A 13,499-nucleotide genomic window follows, 5' to 3' on the forward strand; every position below is an offset into this window, starting at 1 on the left:
CTCATGCACATCCCCTCCTCAGTTAGGGAAAGATGTAGCTCCTTTCTCCCTCTTGCTTTATCCTCCCTTTGCCTGTAAATCCCCAGACTTGCTCTTTCCTAATAATGCATGCCAGCTAGGCTAGGTGCTCACTTGCCTGCTGGCTGATTCTGCTGGGAAAGAGAGAGTCTCTTGCAAAAGGACAATAGAAAGCACACAATTGTTTGCACCTGTTCAGGAAGCCATTTGGGGTCGGAATTTGAATTTCTGAGCTGTGGCTGGCTGTGTGAATAAGTCTTCATATATTATGGATTCTGACAACCATCAGACATACCTAGTAGCAATCCTATACACTGTTGCATCTTTGTGATTCTGTACAATCTAAACACTTTAGAAAGTATCTTTGTCTCCTGATCTCTTCCCCAATGTGAAATTGAATAGAACCCAACATGGTTCAATAGCAAGGTTAAAGAAAGGCAATAAAGGAGATGGTTGCTTCAAAATAGCTCTCTTATTGAATGTGTCCTATTGCTTTGTCATTTGTTCAAGTAATAAGAAAGCAAATAATTATTTGTGATTGCAAGATAAATACTGCTGTATCTTTAGGGCACTGTCCCCTGCTGCTCCAAGGCAGAGCATGGTTGTTCAAATATACATGATTGATTAAACTGAGATTACAGGATTTCTGTTTTATGTATTTATATACATAGCACTTCTAGATGGTGGTCTTGGTTTTAACATGCCTGACGTGGTACCTTTGAGTGACTTCTTGCACTTTGTGTGCTGTTTCTCAGTTGTGATCAGTCCTTTTAGCTTGCTGGCAATTCTGAACCTCCGTGAATAACATATTCTCTCTTTCTCTTTCTTTCTGCATTCAGGTGAAGCCTCTCATCTGGATTGAGTCTGTCATTGAGAAGTTCTCTCACAGCCGAGTAGAGATCATGGTTAAGGTGAATCCCTTTGAGGGATACTTCCATCCCAACCCAATTTTTCCATATCATAACAAATATGGGGAAAAGTCATTTTTGGCTAATTGTTCTTGTTGGTTTTGTTTCCATGCATGTAAACATATGGGCAACATTTCTCCTTGATCTAAAAGTATGGTCTGCAACAGATTTGGGGGAAAGAGAGCTATCTCCCATCTCCAGTAGACTATGAACAGGAGAGCCAAAAGCAATCCTTGAGCTCTGGATCACCTTGTTCCTAACAAGCTTATGGCTTTGGCTCTCATTCTCTTGTGACAAGTAAAGGCTTAGTTGAGAGATGAGTCTCCCTCTCTGATTTTATTTTCTCCCCGGAAAGGCAAAGGGCCAGTTCAAGAAGCAATCAGTGGCTAATGGTGTGGAGATATCTGTGCCGGTCCCAAGCGATGCTGATTCTCCCAAGTTCAAAACCAGCATTGGCAGTGCGAAATACCTGCCTGAGAAGAATGTTGTCATCTGGAGTATCAAGTCCTTCCCGGTGAGAGGACTACACCTTCCCTTTTCTACACCTCCCTTCCTGCTAGGATTTTGGAGAGCAGTGACGTATTCCAGTACATGTGAATTTGGCCACTGACCAATCAGATGTGGAAATTCACTCTAGGACTCCTGAGCTGCACCCACATTATTGGGACAAGGCAGGAAGACCATTCTAGGTTATGAACTGAAGCTCCTATAAGTCCGTTGGTGGCTCTGGGAAAAGAGAGCAATTAGAATGGGGCCACAGCTTCTACTGATGGTGGTGCTGTAACTTCAAGTGAATTGCCTATTGGGTTCCACCAAAGCTTGAGGGAAGCATCAGTGAAACCATAATAGCTTCAAAAACTCTGGGTGTTATTGTCCCCACCCCCCATGGTCATGAAAGATCCTGTGTCATATTCTGGTTCTTCTCATTCTTAGTGCCAGACGGTGACACTGGCTGGTCTCGGTTACTATTGAACAGGAAAGACCCTACCTTCTCTTGTCTTTGGCTCTACAGGGTGGCAAGGAGTACTTGATGCGAGCCCATTTTGGGCTGCCAAGTGTTGAGAATGAAGAACTGGAAGGTCGGCCACCCATCTCAGTCCGGTTTGAAATACCTTACTTCACAGTTTCTGGAATTCAGGTGAGCTAGATATTATTAGAGATGGATGGGAATGACAGCATTCTATTTGGTCGAAGGACTGTGTGCTCATGTTAATGGCTGTACTGAGGGGGAATGAAGCAGGCTGAGATGCTTGCAGGCTCTAGGCTTTGACTGAATAAATGGGAGGTAAATAGCTACTGTCTTTGGATGAAAAATGGTTTTCACAATGACCCAAACTGTTGGTGTCAAACAAGAGTGAATGCTAAAGGAGAGATGAGCCTCACCTTACAGTCATACCCTCGGGGCACCAAATTACTGATGTCCTGTGTACTCAAAAAGCTGACAGGTGTATGGCAGTGGAGTACTCTGCAGGCTTAGAGAACCATTCAGAGCAAATAACTGGTGCTGGGTGACTTAAAGAAGGCCAATTACCAATTTCCACCCCTCTGCCAGGTGCGGTACATGAAGATAATTGAGAAGAGTGGATACCAGGCTTTGCCATGGGTCCGCTACATCACCCAGAGCGGGGGTAAGTTTTCAAAGCTGCTTGGATGCTGTCAAGTGGCTGCTTGAATCTGAGCTGGCAACTGGTCTATAGATACTGGGTTTTCCTTTCAGCCTTAGATTGGGGTCCCCTCTGTCCTAGGGCATGTGAGAAGCAAAATATATAATGAAAGGGAACAGGAAAAGACAGTGTGGTTCCCTTGGACAAACTGTGAATGCAACAGTCTGCCTGGATTACATAATCTGCTCAGCAGACCCTTTGAGGGAAATTTGGGAATTCACAGGCCACTGTCCCTCCATACAGCCTAGTTCACCTCAGCCCCCCCACATAGCTGATTCTTGCAAAGGAGAAAAGGAAGGGGAAATCAACAGAATTTGCTGCATTGTGGATCGTCCGGGGTTAAATTCAGCATTGTGGGGAGATTTAAGCTTGCAGCAAGCACAAGTCTGGAGCCTCTGGACAAATGTGCTTTGGGAATGTGGCTTTGTTCTGTTGAGGTTCTGGTAGCTTGTGGACCTGGAGACACACCTGGTTTTCACTCTAGAAGACAATGGATGAGACTCTCCTGCATATTGGAAGCCTCCAGCCCTTGTTGGTAAGGACAGTTTGACAATGGAACCAATTCCTTAAGGGGTTGCAGGCCTCACTGGAGGTCTTCATGCAGCAGCTGGACAGCCATCTGTTGGGTCTGCTCTAGCTCTGGATCTCCTGCATCAGGCAGAGGATGGGGTAGATGGCCTACAAGAGTCTCCTAACTCCCACCATGTCGATAACGTGGTTTCCAGCATCCAGATAGGACTCCTCCAAGGCTTATTTTGCCTTTCCTCCCATTTCTATATCTAAGTCAATATTCTAGTATTTTTGTGTCTTTGTAGTTCCCCAAAGGTTGTTCCATGTTTATATGGTCCTGCCTCATTACCCTCTCCATTTGTTCATCTTGCATACAGCTTTCTGGTAAACAGAGTGGCCAGGCTCAGCTGCGTCAGTGGGATGCCACTGTCTCTTGCCCAACATTCAATCTTTCGTTCCTTTTACCTACTCATGACTTCCCTCTTTGAATAGAGCAGACTCTGGCTGATGATGGATTGTGCAGTGACATAGTCAGTATAGTCTAGGAGACTTGCATTCAGCTCAACCCTGTACTTGCTGGTGGCCATAGGCAAGTCTCCATCTCAATCATACTCTCTGTAAGATGGGGAAAATGACCTCCTGGTCAAATAGTCACCAAATAGAAATCAAAATAATAATAATAAAATAATAATAATACCAAAAATTGGTGGGACCATAAAATTGAAAAAGTTGAAGAAAATGAAGATGAAAAATATTATGTGACTTCCGACTACAAACAGACAAATATTTGCCACACAATACACCAGATATAACTGTAGTCAAGAAGAAAGAAAAACAAGTCAAAATAATCGACATAGCAATACCAGGGGATAGCAGAATAGAAGAAAAAGAAATAGAAAAATCACAAAATACAAAGATCTACAAATTGAAATTGAAAGGCTGTGGCAGAAAAAGACCAAAGTAATCCCAGTGGTAATTGGCGCCCTGGGTGCAGTTCCAAAAGACCTTGAAGAGCACCTCAACACCATAGGGGCCACAGAAATCACCATCAGCCAATTACAAAAAGCAGCTTTACTGGGAACAGCCTATATTCTGCGACGATATCTATAACAACAACAGCGACAATAAAATTTAGCCATCCCAGGTCCTTGGGAAGGACTCGATGTCTGGATAAAACAAACCAGTCAATAACACCTGTCTGACCATGTAAACAAGAAATAATAATAATAAAAAATAGTGAATAAGCTGACGATAAAGTGCATTGCTCAGCCCCCCTCCCCCCAGATGAAATCATAGACTGTCCCTCTGAAACCAAGGGCTTTGAATCCCAGGGACTCCAGTGTAGCCCAAACTGTTGCCTTTGCTCCTTTCTCACATTTCTCTTATTTTAAGTCACTTCACATAAACATTTTTTATATAAAGAGTTTTTATATAAATAAAGCATGATCCTTATCGATAAAGTCTCTCTAGTTCAGCATTATTTTTTTCAGACATTTACAAATAGAGTCTTGGCATTACTAATCGGAGGTTTTGTGCCCATAAGAACTTTTCAGTTCTCATGGCTAACATGTGAAAGGCCAATTCTCCATGATTTTTTAAGACTTCTACTCTAAGCCAGCAAACACTTGCATGAAGAAATGTTGTATTTCAAATCAGTAAATCAGTGAAGGAAGACTCTTTGAAGAAGCCATGCTGATTCTTTCTCAGCAGGGCTTGTTCTTCTAGACAATTCTAGTTTGACAATTCTAGCTTTAATAATGCTTGAAGGTCTGTGATATTAGCCACTTGCCAGAATTCCTTTAATGAGGCTCATTTCATAGTATTCCCATTTCACAGACAAAAACCTGAGTCGCAAGTAGAACATGATCGTGTTCCTTCTTATTTAGCTTGCTTAGCATGCACAGCACTTGCACCTGGAAGAGGCAGAATTGTTTACAGCCAAGGGGCTTTCTCGCTAAATGGCACCACAGACTTAATGTTGTCCTCTGCCTCTTGTTTCAGATTACCAGCTCCGGACACATTAGCCTTGTGACTCTGCAGATTCTGACACCCACACAGATGAAGGAGTCTGGATTCCTAGAGTACCCTTCTCATATGTAGATGTCTCTGTTTGGAACAGATTTTGTGTGTATTGTGTGTGCATTTTCTCTCAGAATGCCATCGTGTTCCTCCACTGCCCAACTGCAACTTGATTTATCAGCTTTTGGACTATTATGCCTAAAAGAAAATGATGATTCCATTGGTTGAGGTGGGATTTGTACCACTTCACAACTTGAATAGCAATGGACCTGTTTTGGGTGAAATGCCTTACCAGGGCTTCTTGTGGGAGAGGCTTCCCAGGAGTAATGCCTTAATTCAGAACCTTTTGCCTAAGAGGATTCCATAGAACAAGAGCAGATGGGATTGCTCCCTCAATGATGTCCCTTTCTTCTGGGAGCTTGGTGTGGCAATCTGCCCTGACTTGCAAGTGGCTGAGTCACCCAACTTGAAGGGTGACTCCTGGGTCCCCCTGGGTCCCTATTCCAGTGTAAATTGGATTAGAAATGGGAAGATCAGATAGAGAGAGATCTCTTCCTACTATTGTGCGGAAGCTGGAACTGGAGATTGGAACTCAGATCTCAGCTTAGGTGCAAATTCTCTGGGTCCTTCTTTTTCTCAACCTCTGTTCCCTACATGTAAAATGAAAATAACAGCCACCTACCTCATGGGTTGTAAAGATGAGTTATGCAGGTAACTACTCTTCCTTGTCCTTAGAATATGATGAGCGGTATGTATAAGTGAAATCAATCAATCAGTTGTAATGAGGGGGATTATGTTGATGTGTGACATTAGTCCCAACCCTGCTTTTCTCTCCTAGGCCCCCTCAAGCTTTGCTCTCAAGAAATATGGAACTGCTTTCTCTTCCTGCTGTGTTGGACAGTTCTTACAAGTCAAGCCCTCACTGAGTCTACTCTACAGTCATACTAGCAAAAATCATGTGTATCAAGAGCTCTTAATTTAATCCAAATATGCCATATCACAAGGACCAAACATGTCTATTCTGGAATCCCTGGAACTGCTTTCCAGAAATGGGGCTCCTTTTAAACTTTTTTCTATCCTTCAAAGTTTGTGGGGGTGGGTGGAGGCTGTTACATACAATTGATTAGTATAAATGCCTTTATGAATTTTCAAAGGAAAGCAAAATGCAGATTTAGGGGCTCACATACAAACTAATGCAGTGCTTATGAAAGTACATGTTGCCCATGCAAGAGGCAGCAAATTTTCCCAATCCCCCTTCCCTTTGCCGCCCCTGAAAATATGTCACTGAGAATTGAGGGACCTTCAGGGACAAATTGGGGGTGGCAAAAACTAGGGACAACAGAAGAGGGCATTGGCAAAAATCTCCCCCCCCCCCACTAGAGTGAGCATGTCATTATTCTATATGTGAGCCAGGGTAGTTAACACATACCAATGTTCTGCATTTTTCTCCATGTATTGCTAGTAGTGCTAAGCTCTATTGTGTATTGCTCAGCTCTACTTGCATACTCTCAAACATGACTGATACTTCAGAATGCAGGAATCAACCTTACTGTGATATCCTTCAATGTTTTACAATTCCCTTTGTCCTGTGTAGTCCACCTTCTTCACATTTATTAGGGGTTTTCTTTCTCAAATTGGAATGTGTACACAACTGCATGTTCAACATCCTATCTTAATTACTGAAATCTCCTTTTCACTTTGGCATATGACATCAGAAAAGAGAATACCCACCTGAGCAGCAATTAACTTAGCTTTCATTTAGGAGAACAAATGTATCCATACTTATGTTGGAATGACTCCTATTAGAGGGACTCAGAGAGATTTAACTTTTAAGTAGCAATGCATAAGTCTTGGCTATAAGAATTTGGGACGAGATAAGCCACTAGTTTGTGTAAACCTGCTTAACTGTTTTTCTTTGCTTTGTTCCTGCTGTCTGTGGCTGGATAATGTGGAGTGGGAGGGAAGGAAAAAGCAGGGGCTGTGAGGAAATGGCTTGTGCAAAGGAATGGAGTGATGTGTATTTACCTTCAAAATAAACTGACATTGATGATGATCTGAATTTCTAAAGGGGAATTCTGAATCAGACCATTTGGGGAAAGGCAAGTTTAACTTTGTAGTCTGGCTTTTCAGCTGCTAAGGGTTTGAGGGTTTTTAAAACACTCATAACAGCTCAAAGTAAAACCAGCCATCTATAATTCTTTGTGAAAACAGACATTAGCATTGGTGGAAGTTTGGTCACATCCCTGTACATATTTCATTAGCAGCAGGGGCGTAGCTCGGGGAGAGGAGGCCAGTGTTCACTCCTCTCCCCAGCGGCCCCTTGGAGTCAGGGAGATCATGAAGAAAATAGGAAGGGGGGAAGCTGAGATGGGTTCTTTGAACCCATCTGCTCAATTATAGCTACAACCCTGATCAGCAGTCAAGCTTCCACCCGTGAAATGTTCAGAGTTAACACAGATTCTATATAAATTTGAGGAGTGAAATTCTAGCAAAGGATTTTTAGGTAGTGGCAGAAGTAAGATGTCAGAAAGGTGCAGAAACCAGCCTCAAGATCCTCCTCACACTAGAAGTACAGAACTCCCTAAGTGTGTTGTATGCACTTTAGGAACTCCTATGAATGGCGGTCCTTAGAGTCCTGGCAGGGTGTGGGTCTCTGGGCAATCAACCAGTGTGGGGTGGGCCCCCTTCCAGCTAATTTTAATGGTGGCAGCAAGTGTGAGGGGCCTCTCATTTAATCATCCTCAAGGCCAACCTACTAGCAGCAACGCTTCTCTCCTCTCCCTATATCCCTTTCAGTAAGAGTGCATTTGAGTGGAGGTGAATTAGGAAGCCTTTGGAATAAAGGTGTTGAGAAGATCTGGTCACCAAGAAAATCCCCCCCCCCCGCCAAAAAAAATAAAAAATCAGGGCAGCAGTGTTAGCTTGCTAGTCAGGGTAGGTCTGATTCAGTATAATGTAGTTTCACTTGGTTTTGTTTTCACCCACCCAGCCTCCTGCTCTGCAAAGAACAAGCAGGCTTCTCTAGGGGATAGCCTTTCTTCAGAAATATATTTTGAAGTGTTTCAAGACCTATGCCGCTTTCGCAGGACTTACTTCAAAGTAAGCATGCACAGGACCCGGCTGCTCTCTCACGTATATAATATGCTGATTATTTCAATACAATACAGGCATTTCAATTCTCCCAGGAAAGCAACCTTCCCTCCTTTCAGCTCCCCTCCCCCGGGTTGTGACCTCTGCTCGCCCTGTCAGGCCGGAGTAAAGAGGGGAGGGGCGCGAGTAAACCTCTTCCCGCCCGAATCTGCGTTTGAATCGTGAGGACCCGCCCTGCAGTCCGCCTCCAGGCGGCCAATCAGGAGGTGGAATGTGCCGGCTCCTGCCCGGAACAGGCCTCTAATTGGTCCCGTTGGGGGAAGGGGGAGGGGTGGAGAGAGCTGGTCAGATTACAATGTATCCAACCTTCGAGCCCAGAATAAAATGAAAAACAACAAACAGCGCCGAGGCACGTGTGGGTGGGGCTGAGCTTGGGGACCGCCCCTCCGGTTAGCCCGGAGCTTACAGAGGGTGGGGCTGGGTGGTTTCTGTCGGTGCCGGTTGGTCGCTCGCTCAGACAGACCCCGGGGTTCTCCTTTGCCCATTGGCAGCCCCGCCCCGAGCCAACCAGATCCGACGGCGCCGCCCTTAGCTCTGCTTGTCACACATTCCAGCAGCATCTGCCCTGGGGTGGCATCTTCACGGCGGTGGCACCGGTGGTTGCCCTCCCGACGGCTGCTGTGGGCCGGCTAGCGTGCTCCGTTCTCCTCTAGCTAGAGACGAGGGCAATCTGAGCCAAAGGAGGCAGTGACAATCAGGGCGCCGCCTGACCGACCGCCGGCCGGCCGCTATCCCACTTGACAGGTGCTGGGAAGAGAGCCTGTGCGGTGGGATTGGAGGTAGGCATGCAGGCCGGCACTTTAGAGAGTGGAAGGAAAGGAGGGCGGGTGTCGCTGCGGGCACTATCGGGGAGGTTGCGGATTACTCCAGCCGGCTCACGGACGGGTATCTGTTTTTAACGGCCCTATGCAGTCCCTATGGGTCTCCTGAGTCCTGAGCATGTACAGAGTGCTGTTCCCCCCTCACTCTTGAGCAAGTATCCTTTCCCCAACATAATTAGCAGGCAGGCCAGAGGATACGAAGATCTCTAAGGGCATTCGAGCCTTGAAACCGCTCTCTGGAAACGAGGGCTGGTTGAGGTGGTGCCGGCTGGGGCTGCCGAGGAGCAGTAGGCAACATAGAGCAGCATAGGTATCCTTTCGGCTGGACGTTGATCTTATCCTCGCCCGCCCTCTTCCCTTTAGGCGTCGGTTCGGGCATGCAGTCGGGGAACGCTGAGATCCAGGCCGGGGACCGGCTGAGCGGGGCTGCTGCCCGGGGGGATTTGGATGAGGTGCGGCGACTCCTGCATCACGAGTTGGTGCATCCCGACTCACACAACCGCTTCGGCAAGACTGCGCTGCAGGTAGGCGAGGCAGCCCTTAGATGTCCTCCACCCAGGGCCAAAGCAGGGTGTCTTTGCTCCAGGCCAGATGATGCAGGCTGGAGCCCATCTTTCCCCCTTCTTTCTCAAGTTCCAAACCAGTATTAAGTGTCTAGAATGTGAGGCATAATTAAAGGCAACATTCTGAGCATGTGCAGCCTATAGATTCCTGTCACTGAGTCTTCAGCCCACTCCCTAGGGAATGTTGTAAGCTAGAGATGGTTTCTAGGCAAGATTGAGCCACCACCATTCTTTCTAGAAATTAACCTCTTTCAACACTCCACACTTTATGTACATTTCTCCGTATACTGACTTACTGCTGCTTTGCCCTCATACATCTGATCAGCTTGCCTCTTATGTGGGGGCCACGGGACCCTCATCTCTTTCTCCTTGTTTCTGGGCTTTTCTTTTTTGATTCCCTCCCCTCCTCCTCCACCTCCTCCTCTTTCCACCTGTGCAGCAGAGACACAAACAACTGGTTTTGTAAACAGTGGGCAGGCACAGACCAAACAAGCTACTCTCCTTCAATAGGGACCAAGCTAAGCAGGGTCACTCAAAGGGCACAGAGTGGGAGTTGCCTGATTGCAAGTAGCTGTGGGGGTAGTGGGAAGGAGATACTACAACCCCCTACCTTGTCTGTACAGCTATTGGGCAGGTCTTGTCTGAGCTGAAGACTCGTGCTTGATTTAGTCATATGATCAGTGCCTCCCCATCTTCACTGCTGGTCCCAGGCTATGATTTTGGTTTCTCTTATTTTTGTGTGTTGGACTCCAGCCAACCAGTTCACTGGTTGCACTTCAGGTTGTGATTGGATACTGCTTGAGATGTACTCTGTGGTATCTAATTCCTCATTCAGCGCAATTGTGGATAGCTGCTTTTAAATGAATGGCACTTTGCACATTTGGCCCCAACTGATTTTGTGTCTAGTCACCAGCAATGCTTTTAAAGAAACTTTTTTGAGCAAGTACTAGAAGGGGCTGAAGGAGGGAACAGAGATGGAAACTGTCTACCATGTGAGCTTGTAGGAACAGGAAACCATAGCATTGAGGGAGGAACACTAAAACCCCAGTTCTCATAGACATTCCCCTAATATGATATTCTGGCAGATACTAGTATACTTTCTATTTTTTTAAATAGCTGTAAGGCCTAGAATATGCTTTTTAAAGTAGAAAAGGTTGACAGCATCAGTGTTAATACCAGTCAGATTGTATGCTACTGCATACTAGAATTGTGAACATGATTATTTTCACTGGTGTAAGCCTTGTGTGCTACTTGCCCAGGTCATACAATAGGTTTGAATTTTGCCTGCCCAGAACATGGGAAACACCTATATTGGGCGGCAGTGATATAGGAAGGTGCTGAAAGGCATCATCTCACACTGCACGGGAGGAGACAATGGTAAACCCCTCCTGTATTTGACCAAAGAAAACCACAGGGCTCTGTGGGCGCCAGGAGTCGACACTGACTCGAGGGCACAACTTTACCTTTACTCGATCACAGGGTAGCTGGGCTGTGAACATCCTTAGGCCCATCTCTCTTTGACCCTGTCTTCTTTTCCTCCTTACCTCAGGTGATGATGTTTGGCAACATCTTTGTGGCACAGGAGCTGCTGAAGCAAGGTGCTAGCCCCAATATCCAGGATGACTCGGGCACTGCGCCTGCCCATGATGCTGCCCGCACTGGGTTCCTTGACACGCTGAAGATCTTGGTGGAGCATGGTGCCGACGTCAATGTTCCGGATGGCTCTGGCTCCCTGCCTGTCCACATTGCTATCCGGGAGGGTCATGCTGACGTGGTGCGCTTCCTGGCATCTCAATCTGAGCTGCAGCACCGAGACTCTGATGGGCGGACACCGCTGGAGCTAGCACAACATCTGGGGCTTTCGCACATCCAGGGCATCCTTGAGCAGCACCTCTCTGTTCCAGCTTAACACACGGAGTGGGCCACCTTGCCTGGGTAGAGGGAGCAGGAGCAGCACTGAGCCAACTCCTCTCTGTATACTTAGGCCCCCTTCCCCCAGAGACTCTCCATTCCTTCCCAGGGCCCTGGAACAAAGGCAGCTTCTGCCCTACCTCAGAGTGTGTTTTCAATTATCTTTGCTGTTGTTTCTATTTATATGTATTTTATGAGTTCCTTTCTGCTTCATACTGATCTCTAGTTTCTCATAACCATGCCAGCTCCCCTGGGAGACAGAAAGTGGCTGTGACACCCTCTGCTGTGCTTCTGCCCTGAGCAGAAAAGTGCAGTGAGCCATAGCCCCCTCTGTCTTCCATTTCTCTCTCCTTGCCTTAGGAGGATGTTCCAGCCTCTGACATAAGCATCTTCTAAAAGCTTTCCAGTGAGACTGGTATGTTTGATGCAAAGGGCACCCAAGAGAACAGGTGGAGGGCATTGCTAGGCTGGGGGTCTAGGCAAAACGCCAAATGTTCCCAAAAAGGGCTGAGATTCCCTGGAATCCCAGCCCCTTTTGGGAACATTTGGCATTTTGCCTTCAGGGGGATTCTTCATCCCTGTTCTTTCTCCATTCGTCTTTTACTATGGAGGGTTATACTGCAATTCTCCAATGTATTGCACTTACTCCTTTGTGTGCTGGGCAGGTATTTTAAGGGGTGTGGGCTGGCTACTGCAGCAAAGGTGGACACCAGTTGTGCTGAACAAAACATTTTGCCATGATTTATTCCTTTCTGTTTGGACAAGATGTTTGGCCTCGCTTTCTTTTTCAGAGTATGGGATCCAGAACTCCATAATATCTGTTTAGAGTTAGACATTCCTTAATCTTTCCTGTGATCTCTCCCTAATTTCTCCTAGGTTTCTCTTGGGATGTTGTGCTCCTTAAGTCATTACTGGCTATTTCCACTGCAGCCTTTTAGTGGTTAGCCCTGCTCTGCCCTGCTCTACATACACACAACAAAAAATATGTGCTATATTTGTTTATCTTTGACTAAAATGTTCTAAGGCTTGTTTTTGGCAGCTTGTTCCCTGTAATGAATTTGTGGATCTGAGCTGTGTATATAGTGGATTTTAAAGGAGGGGAAATTCTATTTATTGTGATTTGCAAGGGTCTGTTTTATGGAATGATTAATTTAATTATTAAAAGCATTAAGTCTGTTTGTGGCTAATGTACTTGTATTCCTGAGGGAAAGTATCAAAAATGTCTCTCATTTGCTCTTCAAGGACATGGCTTTATTTCCCTGAAGTCTATAAATGTGATTGTGGGGTTCTTATTGAGCATCACTAATGAAAAAATTGGATTCAAAAGCCTGTGAGTTGGAAGCAATATAGGCCTGGTGTCCCAGTTCCTAGTTCATGTATTGTAACTCCAACCACTGTGCTAGAAATGGGGAGTCGTTGTTCTTACCATCACCTGTAAATGGGAGGGGCTTGCTTCATGCTAGACCCACAGGGCCTGATCTCTCTAGAACTTGAGCTGAAGATCTGTTTGTTGGCTGTTTTTGCTGCAGGAACTGTCCTGTGCATTATGGTATTATTGCCCGTCCCTGCACTGCATTAATATGAACAGAACCAAGTTTTTAAACTGTTGAATCCTGAGCCACAAATCAAGGGTAAATAAACTTTGCAGCTGGTGTGGTCCAAGTTGTTGTGGCACCAAAGGTTGCCTTGCCCCTATGCTTTCATGTGGGCCAGCCCTCTTTCAAAACACTCTTTTACAAGGGACGTGAAGGAAGGAAGGTTGCCAGCAGCTGCTGCCTCTTCCCCTTGTTTTTCTTGTAGGCTTTGCAAGGAATGTGAAGAGAAGCACTCCTTGCAAAGTCTGCGAGGGTCAGATCGGTTCTGAAAAGCTGCTTGGCTGGCAGCAGTGGGTGGCATCTTGCTGGTTCCTTAAGAATCCACAGCTTGAGGCAACTG

The 13,499-nt window shown here is 45.9% G+C and overlaps 2 protein-coding genes across 6 annotated transcripts in view; both read left to right on the plus strand.

The window, feature by feature from the left end:
* AP1M2 (adaptor related protein complex 1 subunit mu 2) overlaps positions 1 to 7,172 on the plus strand; it is a 43,038-nt gene extending 35,866 nt beyond the window's left edge. For all 3 annotated transcript variants that reach the window (XM_053303545.1, XM_053303546.1, XM_053303544.1), the window contains exons 8-12: positions 858 to 929; positions 1,282 to 1,440; positions 1,939 to 2,064; positions 2,479 to 2,554; positions 5,102 to 7,172. In XM_053303545.1, coding sequence (XP_053159520.1) covers positions 858 to 929; positions 1,282 to 1,440; positions 1,939 to 2,064; positions 2,479 to 2,554; positions 5,102 to 5,124 — 456 coding nt within the window. In that variant the 3' untranslated portion in view covers positions 5,125 to 7,172. The remainder of the gene's footprint in view (positions 1 to 857; positions 930 to 1,281; positions 1,441 to 1,938; positions 2,065 to 2,478; positions 2,555 to 5,101) is intronic.
* Positions 7,173 to 8,473: 1,301 nt separating this feature from the next.
* CDKN2D (cyclin dependent kinase inhibitor 2D) lies at positions 8,474 to 12,740 on the plus strand. Of its 3 annotated transcripts, none has more exons than XM_053304060.1 (3): positions 8,474 to 8,618; positions 9,454 to 9,614; positions 11,203 to 12,740. In XM_053304060.1, exons 1-3 carry the CDS (start codon positions 8,594 to 8,596, stop codon positions 11,560 to 11,562), a joined length of 546 nt encoding a protein of 181 aa, XP_053160035.1. In that variant the 5' UTR covers positions 8,474 to 8,593; the 3' UTR covers positions 11,563 to 12,740. The 3 variants fall into 3 exon arrangements, with proteins under 3 accessions (XP_053160035.1, XP_053160037.1, XP_053160036.1); XM_053304062.1 differs by lacking the exon at positions 8,474 to 8,618 and adding an exon at positions 8,628 to 9,013; XM_053304061.1 differs by lacking the exon at positions 8,474 to 8,618 and adding an exon at positions 8,630 to 9,048.
* Positions 12,741 to 13,499: the final 759 nt, after the last annotated feature.

The sequence above is a fragment of the Hemicordylus capensis genome, chromosome 2, assembly GCF_027244095.1.
Source record: "Hemicordylus capensis ecotype Gifberg chromosome 2, rHemCap1.1.pri, whole genome shotgun sequence".
Lineage (NCBI taxonomy): Eukaryota > Metazoa > Chordata > Lepidosauria > Squamata > Cordylidae > Hemicordylus > Hemicordylus capensis.

Excerpts from the sequence above, each read along its gene's own strand:
- CDKN2D (XM_053304060.1), top strand. The coding sequence starts at position 8,594 with ATGAAAAACAACAAACAGCGCCGAG. Across the intron at positions 8,619-9,453 it reads AAACAACAAACAGCGCCGAG|GCGTCGGTTCGGGCATGCAG; the intron begins GCACGTGTGGGT and ends TCTTCCCTTTAG. Across the intron at positions 9,615-11,202 it reads TCGGCAAGACTGCGCTGCAG|GTGATGATGTTTGGCAACAT; the intron begins GTAGGCGAGGCA and ends TCCTTACCTCAG.